Raw genomic sequence first — 9253 nt, forward strand, 5'->3', positions numbered from 1 at the left:
TCAGGTTCATAACCACGAGCCTTCACAGTTCCTGAAACCCTGAAAGTGATTAGCATTTGAACTGTACATCTCGTGGATGGAAGTTTATTTTTCTGTGCTATCCTTAAGAAATCCGTTTCCAGCCCTGGCTTCTGGGCTGATATGTCGCAAGACTCTCCAGGGAGCAGGTGCCGAGCAGTCAGATGGCAGCTGTTGATCTGTTGAAATTCAGCAATTAGAGGATGCAGGAGAATGCGACGGCACACAGTTTACACTGAGCATTTCTGTCTGGTGGTAAACACTGCTTGTGTGTGCACACACACATCTGATGTCTGTCCCCATACAGGTACATGTGTCCTTAAGAGAATTACATCTCCCCCTTTGCCTACCTCTTTAGTGATTGATTCCTCTCATGTAGCCCAGGCTGGTCTCAGGTTCCCTATGTAGCCCAGGATAATCATGAACTCCTGATCCTTCTTCCTCTGTTTCCAGAGTTTTGGGTTTGCAGTCATGCACTGTCACACCCTGTTGTGTAAGAATTGAACCAGGGCTAGGGGAGCTGTCTACCAACTGACCTACTTCCTCCATCCTTTCAGTATGGTAGCTGAGGAGTTAGAAGGAAGACAAGAATTAAAAACCTCTTGAAATGTAATCTGAAACTGGATTTGGACTATAAATTCAAATGATTTTAAAATGAAAATCTTAAAGATCTTACTCGGGAAATGTTAAAATCCTGGATACTGATTTGGGATACATATTTATCTGAAATCAGGGTGAATCCGGGGCTCAGGTTGACAAAACAGTCATTTTATCTCAGCTGGGTCCTTTTAAAAAGGTAAAGTGAAAATTTTCACCAACCCCAGCACCACATTTAAATTCCACTCACAATGTACGCAGAGAAAAAAGAAGAAAGAAAGAAAGAAAGAAAGAGAGAGAGAGAGAGAGAGAGAGAAGGAAAGAAAGACTGCTTCTGATTTATTTTTTCTGAACCCAGAAAAATATCTCTTTTGCTTTCAGGGGTAGACCTGATAAATCTGCTTCTCTCTCCTCAGGCTCTTCTACTCCAAAGCCTATCTAACATTTCACACAAGCACAAAAACAGACATATAGCTAGTCTAGAGGGCTGGGTAGGAATTTCACTTGTGTTGGCTTAACTCTGGTAATGGGAATAAGATCTCATGATGACTTCCGGGGCTAATGACTCTGAAGCTCCCCAGCTCAGACCTGGCAGAGTGTCATCAGATGACCACACTGACGGTCATATTCTGGCCATGAGGCACGATCTTGCGGGGCCAAGACAGAAGCATCTTGCGTAGCTCCTCTCGGAAGCTGTCGTGCAGCCACGCATAGATGAAGGGGTTGTAGCAGGCGGAGCTCATGGCAAGCCAGTGGCAGAGGAGCTGCACCAGCCCGAAGGCGTAGGGGTCGATGGCACGCGGGTCCAGGTCCCGCAGCAGGTTGAAAATGTGCAGAGGCAGCCAGCAGACCGCGAACACGACCACCACCACCACCAGCAGGCAGAAAGTGCGACGGCGACGCGCTCGGTCCCAGTCAGCCTGGCTCTGGGTCACGCTGCCAGGCACCACGCGGTTCCGCAACTTCACCGACACCCGGACGTAAGACAGGAGAATGGCCAGCAGGGGGAGCAAATAGGTGCCCAGCAGCAGCCCCCAGGCATAGATCTGTCGCTGGCGCTCCTGCGAACCCCAGAACTCCTCGCAGAGGCGCACGTCGTGGGGCTTGAGCTCTACATGGTAGGTGTGCACCGCGGCCGGCAGCGCCAGCACTGCAGATAGAGCCCAGATGCCCAGCACAGCGTAGGCGCTGAGCTTCAGTGAAATGCGCCGACGTAGCGGGTGCACCAGAACCACATAGCGGTCCACAGCGATTGTGGTGAGTGTGAACACCGATACGTAGACGGTGACCGGCTGCAGGAAGAAAACAAGGTGGCACAGGCCTCCACCGAACACCCAGCCACGAGGTTCAAAGGCGTAGGCCAGCGTGAGAGGCACACAGGCGGCACACATGAGCACATCGGACAAGGCCAGGTTGCCGATGAGGAAGTTGGTCACGTTGTGCAGCCGGCGCACGCGCGCGATCACCAGCACAAGAAGGCAGTTGCCCACCAGACCCACGACCACCACGATGCTGTACAGCATCACGATCAGTCCCTTCAGCTGGTGCACTAGTTGCAGGCTCTGGAACGGCGTGACTGCTGCAGCTCTGGGAACCGTCGCAGACACATTGCTCTCTGAAGCCTCTGCACTCTGGTTGGCTGGAGTGGAGCCGGCTGGCGACGGCCCAGAAAACAAATCGGGGTCCCCAGTGGTTCCAGGGGGCAGTGAGGTCATGGCCACCTGTCCAAAGGTAATCAAATTGTCACTTTCTATCTTTCTACAAGCCCTTCATGTACCTTTCCCCATCACCCAACTTCTCTCCTGGACATAAGCCCTAGAACACCAAATGCAACAAACGCTGTCCTTCCAGTTGTAGAAAATAAGCCCAACACAGGTGCTTTAAACAACTCCTATTCGTGGATAGTTCTCGCGGTCCCTGGAAGGCAGACCGTGCAGCTGGTCCTACCTGTGAACAAGCTTGTCTGGCGGGAAAAGGCTCTCAAAGGTGGGAGCAGATTGGTGTTCCTCGGGGGTCCTCAGCCAACAATGGACGCTTGGGTTGCTCTCCTCCACTAACGGATCCAGTAGTTCCCAGTGGGGCAGCGGCTTGTGAGGGGTCTGGGAGCTCCTCCCCTCCACCCCAGTTCTGCCTTCTATGGAAGATGGGGGCGGAGCATACTGCCCAACTCTGAGGTTAGAGAAGGGAGACAGCGTGTGTGTAGTAGGAATAGAGCAAGAAAGGGGGTGGGACCAAGAACTAGGGCCCCAGGCTCCAAGGGTGATCTCGACTGCGGAAGTGTGCGGTGCCCCTGGAGAAGCTGTTCCGGAGGGGCGTGTCCCAGGGGAATGCAGAGAAGGGGAGGGAAGCACCAATTTGTGACGCCCACCAGGTGCTGTCTCCAGAGGCACAGGATCTGAAAGGATTTGGTAGTAGGGAAATGCAGATAAACTAGGGAGTGAAGAGAAATCTTCACAGGACAGCTCCAGATCCTGCAGAGCTCCAACTGCAGCTGACAGAGTCGGTAGAGTAGGGGGTCAAGCAGAGCTTTGCTTTGCTGCACCTGTCGCAGGTCAGGAATCTTAGGGCTCTAGCACTCCAGTGAACCCTTGGAGCCTTTTGCAGGCATGGTGGCCAGAGGTTGCTCTCAAAGGAAAAAAATCAGCACCTCGGGCAGCTCCCCGGTGACTGCAGCGTGGTTGTGTACCGGGTACTGGGCGAGGGGGCTCGCGACAATCGAAATACTGCAGCTCTGTGGACTGCCGGTTCAAAGAAGTGCAGACTGGAGATTGAAGGGTTGGTGACTTTGACATCACCACAGGGACCTTGCCATCATTCACCACCGTCGCTCAGAAAATGCAGCCACCAGGCCAGTTTGTGCTCCATAAACTCACCCCAATCTCTGAACCCTGCCACTCTTAGCTCATTTCTCTTTGTCTCTACAGCAACCCAAGGCTCCGGCTGTCCTAGCAGAGAATTGTAGAGTTCCTGACCTCCTTCTCCTCCTTGAATAAAAGCCTTTCCTATCTCGGTTTAGAATTTTTCTTTTCTTTTTATGTGCTAGCAGTTGCAGGATTTCAGAAAGAATAACAAAAGTGACATTTGAAAAGCTTAAGTTCCATAAAAATTTTAGTAGCATTAAGTTGTAACTGAAGTGTAAGTTAAGCTGCACAGTGAGAGGTCTGTCAGCAAAGGGGCTTTGTAACCACCCTGTTCACAGAAAGCATTGTGTTGCAAGAGCTTCTGAAAGAGTCTGAGTCTCTAGTCCTCTCTGGTAAGTTTTTTGGCCTCTGGGGCCTCAAATATCCCAGCTCTACTAGAAAGCTTAGCAAGTCATTCCACTCTTGAAATTCCAGTGAGTCACTCACACAAGAAGAAAAATCAGTTATAACACAAAAGTAACCATTTATGTGCTATTTCCACCCTACACCCACACTCCCTGAGTAATAAATAATCCATGTAGCAGAAACCAGTATGAAACTCCCAGTGCTAAGTAAGTAGTTCATATGTGTACTAGGGCACTTTCAAGAGAAGAAGGTAATTTACCACTTGCCAAATAAATCTGGTAAAGGTTCAAGGACTATAAATACTGGCAGAGCTAATCAGCAACAGGGCTGAAATTTCTCTCCAGATCTGCTTTATTCCAGGGGAAACCTGTGTGTGTGTGTGTGTGTGTGTGTGTGTGTGTGTGTGTGTGTGGTGTCTGTGTCTGTGTGTGTCTGTGTATCTGCTTCTCTGTGTATGTGTTGTGCGTGTGTGTGCATGTGTTCCTTGTGTATGTCTGTGTGTGTGCATGTGTGTCTCTGTGTGTATGTCTCTTTCTCTTTCTGTGTGTGTGTGTATGTGTGCCTCTGTGTATATGTCTGTGTGTGTGTATGTGGTGAGTGTGGGGGGGTGTGGTTTGTATGTGTGTGTGTCTGCCTGTGCATATCTGTGTGTATGTGTGTCTCTGTATATATGTCTGTGTGTGTATGTGTGTGTGTGTGGTGTGTGTATGCAGATGTGTGCATGTGTGTGTCTGTGTGTGTCTGTGTATATATATGTGACTACCTGTGCATGTCTGTGTGTGTATGTGTGTGTGTGCATGTGTGTCTCTGTGTATATGTCTTGTGTGTATATGTCTGCTTGTGTGTATCTGTGTATGTGTGTGACTGCCCGTGCATGTGTGTGTATGTGTGTGTACATGTATGTCTCTGTGTATATGTCTATCTGTCTGTCTGGGTATGTGTGTGTGTGTGTGTGTGTGTGTGTGTGTACATGTATGTCTCTGTGTATATGTGTAGACCTCAGGTATCATTCTTCAAAAGCTCTTATTGTTGTTTTGATTCTGGTACTCTCACAGGGATCTGGGGATCATTAGTTAGCCTAGGCAGACATGTCAACCGGCCTCAAAGAACCCACCTATCGCCATCTGAGAATACAAGTGCACACTACCATGATAGGCTTTTTACAGGAGTCCTGGGGGTTGAACTCAGGCCCTGGTGCTTGTGTATCAATCACCTCAGCAACCTCCCCCAGGCCCCAACCGCTGAATTTTAGTGCCCATGTATAACAGGTGAACCTGCCCAGACTGAAAATTCAGCATATTCAAACAGAAAAGAAGCTCTAGAAAATTGTTGCATTGAGGAAAGCTACAGAAAATCCAATTGTAAATCCAACTTTATCATGATTAAATATTTATGCCTATTCCAAAAACATCTCTTCTATCACATGTAGGAAAAAGACTCTTGGGCCATATGGAACTTCAAGGAGTATTTGCTAATAATGACTGTGATGGTATAAATTAATATCCTTCAGAGGTCTGTATATTAAAAACTGGGTCTCCAGCTGATGATGCAATAGAGAGTTGGAGGAACCTTTAAGAAGTGAGGTTTAATGGGAGGAAGTTAGATCATTTAAAAGGATTATGGGAACCTAGTCTCTTCCTCCCCAACCCTCTGATTCCTGGAAACAATGCAGTGGGCATCTTGCTTCAATACACGCTACCTGCAAAACCTTTTCTTTTTATAACTTGGTTATCTCAAGCATCCTAGTACAGTAATGGAAATCTGCTTAACATGATGACCACAGATGACATGATACAGAAAATCGGAAGACAAGGACACCAGAAACTAAGACTTGTCTCCACTACTCCCCCTTACAGAGCTAGGGTTATAAACATGTGCCACCGTGCTTTGATTTTCAGAGTGTTGCAGAATCCAAACTCAGGTCCTTATGCCTGGGCAGCTATGTTTATGCTTGCACACAGACAGAAAGCAAATATCTAAATCTTGTCTAAGTTTAAGCAGTCACAGGGCAGATTTTCTCCTGCACATAAGTTCTTCCAGACCTGTCCTTTGTGTGTTCCAAGGTCCAGATATTCCCTTGGCTCATAGGTTGAGCCCCCTTGCCAGCTCTAGAAGACTACCCAAGGTCTAGCTGTCTTGGGCAGATAACAGCCTGTGGCAGGCAGTGTAAGAGCTGGAATAATAGCATAAGAAAGTAAAGAAGACTCATGTGTTTATTTTAGATGACTCTGAAAAGAGGGCTGACTAGAACCATTCTTTTCTGTCTGGATTTTTCTTCTTGTGCTATCAAAATTCAAAGAGCCCAGTGTCCCCTTACCCAGAGGTATCCCTGAAGTGTCATTTAGGGCTGACTCATGTCAATCCGAGGTCTGTATTGAGTTCCAGAGTTTTTGACAATGCTTGGGCAAACACTAATTTCTTGACTATGCTCTGAACTCTGAAAGAGTGAATGATGCCAACTTTTACAGGAAGGAAACAATCTAAGAAAGTCTCCACCCACTCCCATATCAAGTGGAGAGGATGGGTAAGAGCAACCATTTTTGTTCTCGTGAGTCATGACTTGGATTGTTCTTATTATAGGCAGACTCTGGGTAGACTCTAGGAATCTCAAGGGACAGAGGTGACCATCCTAGCATAGACCCTTGTCTTAGTCAGGGTTTCTATTTCTACACAAATATCATGACCATGAAGCAAGTTGGGGAGGAAAGGGTTTATTCAGCTTACACTTCCACATTGCTGTTCATCACCAAAGGAGGTCAGGACTGGAACTCAAGCAGGGCAGGAAGCAGGAGCTGATGCAGAAGCCATGGAGGGATGTTACTGGCTTCCTTCCCCTGGCTTGCTCAGCTTGCTCTCTTATAGAACCCAAGACCACCAGCCCAGGGATGGCACCACCCACAATGGACTGGGTCCTCCCCCCTTGATTGCTAGTTGAGAAAATGCCTTACAGCTGGGTCTCATGGAGGTATTTCCTCAACTGAGGCTCCTTTCTCTGTGATAGCTTCAGCTTGTGTCAAGTTGACACACAAAACCAGTCAATACAGCCCTGAATAAAAAAAACCCTCAAAACAAATATTCCTTCATTGTATAATATTGGCTATTTGCATGAAATTGACTTTGTGCCAATAAGAATTTGCTGGGTTTTAGTTTTGTTTTTAAAGTCTTGCTTCATGTAGTCATTGTTTCCCGGGCATGCAAAACCCAGGGCCAGATGTTGCAAGTGTAATCAGAAGCAAAATAATTTTTTAAAGGCATTACCACCTAAAATTCTGCAGCCCAGTGAGTAAGAGAGAGAAGTCTACAAACATTTCAGGAATATAGGAACTGTGATAAATGCTGTCCCCACATGCAAACGTAATGAAGAAGCTAATGATCACCGGGAAGCCATTAGCTTAGCTTTCACTATAAGAGCTGTGTTCACTATCATAGATCAAATTTATTTAAAGGGGCAATGGATTTTAAAGCATTCACACCCTCTTTACCCAGCTGCATCAACCTCATATGTCTTGCTTAGGCATGTTGCTCTTCCCATGTTTATGTGTACTGCATACCAAACATGGGCCCGTAATGAATCCCCTCCAGTCACTCATATACTCATATGACATGAGATAAATGGGAAGCAGTGTTCTTCATGCCTCCAGAATCACTTGAATGAATGAATCACTTAAATTAATGAATGGGAAGCAGTGTTCTTCAGCCAGTCCTTGCACCAGGAAGCTACATTTTCTGCTTTAGCCACTTACTCAGCATCCATCTTCCTGGAGATGCACTGCTAATGCACTCCCATTGCCTCACCATCCCTAAAGGGAGCAGCATGCTAGGCTGCTAGATGGCACTGCCCCTTTCCCTTTCTGGACTACTTTATTCGATTTTGAAGCATATGCCTTCTAGAGTATCCCATGGGGCCCACAAGTAACACTGATAGCAGGATGGAAGGTGTTGGACTGTTTGTTGATGTGGTTATCTAGCTTTGTAGGAAAGCCTGGGCAGGCTGAGTATTTTCCAGATGACTGTAGGTTATGTTTTCTCAACGAAGGAAGTCTTCTATGACACTGGACTTCACACTATCCTGGAAGATCCAGGCCCCAGCCAGGGTATCCCAACCCATGGAATTGTGTTTACTATGATTAGTTCTTCCCACACCAATTAATTCCACCTAGAAACTCCCTCATAGATATGCCCAGAAATTTGTCCTTTAGGTGATTATAGGTCCTGTCAGGTTGGTTAATACTAACCATCATAGCCCTATTTGCCCTCACTGAATATCTTGGCAGCAGTCCTCCCAAGAAGGCATCTGGGTCTATCCATGGTGGTGAGCACTGTCATAGCAAAACGTCCCTATGCACCAAGTGCCACTTTTGGCACCAAGTGCCATCACTGTACCTGCTCTGTAAGTTCATGGAGTGGTTTGAACGAGAATGTCCTCTACATGTGGATCCCAGTTGGTGGTGCTGTTTGGAGAGGTATGGCCTCACTGGGGGAATTGTGTCACTGGGAGTGGGCTTTGAGGTTCAAAGCTCCATACCACTCCAGTTTGCTTTCTCTGCTTCATGCTAGTGGTTCAGGATGTGAGCTCTTAGCCTCCTGTTCCCATCTCCATGGCTGTACTTGCTGTCATGCTGCCCCACTGTTATGGACCACAAACCAAATTAAACTCTTTGTTCCACAAGTTGCTTTTGGTCATGGTGTTTTATCACAGCAGTGGAAGAGAAGTTAATACAGTTCATGTGTACATATAGATATGTATATATCCTGTAAATGTGTAATATCTATCTGTGAGAGAGCATAAAGAGAGAGAGAGAGAGAGAGAGAGAGAGAGAGAGAGAGAGAGAGAGAACAAGTTCAGGAGGTCCCACCCCTTACCTTCCCTACAGAGATGAGTTGAATCTCATGGAAGGGAGAGTCCCTCTGAGACTCTAATGAACCACTTGCATCCTCCAAAAAGAAATCATAATAGACCCAATCTCATGAGGAACTCCTATTGGTTATCTCAGGTGCTGTGCTTCAAGACAACCATGGTCATATCCAACTCAGAGGAAATAGTTACATCACAGGGATTAATTGGTACTGAACATGGAGGTGGAGACTTCAGGCTGTTCATTGTGGTACATGTATGTGCTCACACACGAATGTCACTGTGGTGCATCCGTAGAGGTCAGAGAAGAACTCATAAGAATCATTCTCTCCTTCCCTTGTGTGGGTTCTAGGGAATAGAGCTGATGCAATCTTGTTTGGAGGCAAGCACTTTTACCCACTGAGTCATCTTGCTGGCCCCTTATCTGTGTTTAATTAAACAAGAGGATGTGTTTGTTTCATTAAAATTTGTCCAAAAGGGAAAAGACAGACTAGACAGACAGAAAGCATTGAGTGTT

The 9253-nt window shown here is 46.9% G+C and overlaps 1 protein-coding gene across 1 annotated transcript; it reads right to left on the reverse strand.

The window, feature by feature from the left end:
- Positions 1–890: 890 nt before the first annotated feature.
- Positions 891–2576, reverse strand: Prlhr (prolactin releasing hormone receptor). Its single transcript, NM_139193.4, is given in 2 exon segments — positions 891–2336; positions 2563–2576. A coding segment is annotated over 1 exon segment (1113 nt). The 5' UTR covers positions 2331–2336; positions 2563–2576; the 3' UTR covers positions 891–1217.
- Positions 2577–9253: the final 6677 nt, after the last annotated feature.

This window comes from Rattus norvegicus, chromosome 1 (genome assembly GCF_021556685.1).
Source record: "Rattus norvegicus strain SHRSP/BbbUtx chromosome 1, alternate assembly SHRSP_T2T, whole genome shotgun sequence".
NCBI lineage: Eukaryota > Metazoa > Chordata > Mammalia > Rodentia > Muridae > Rattus > Rattus norvegicus.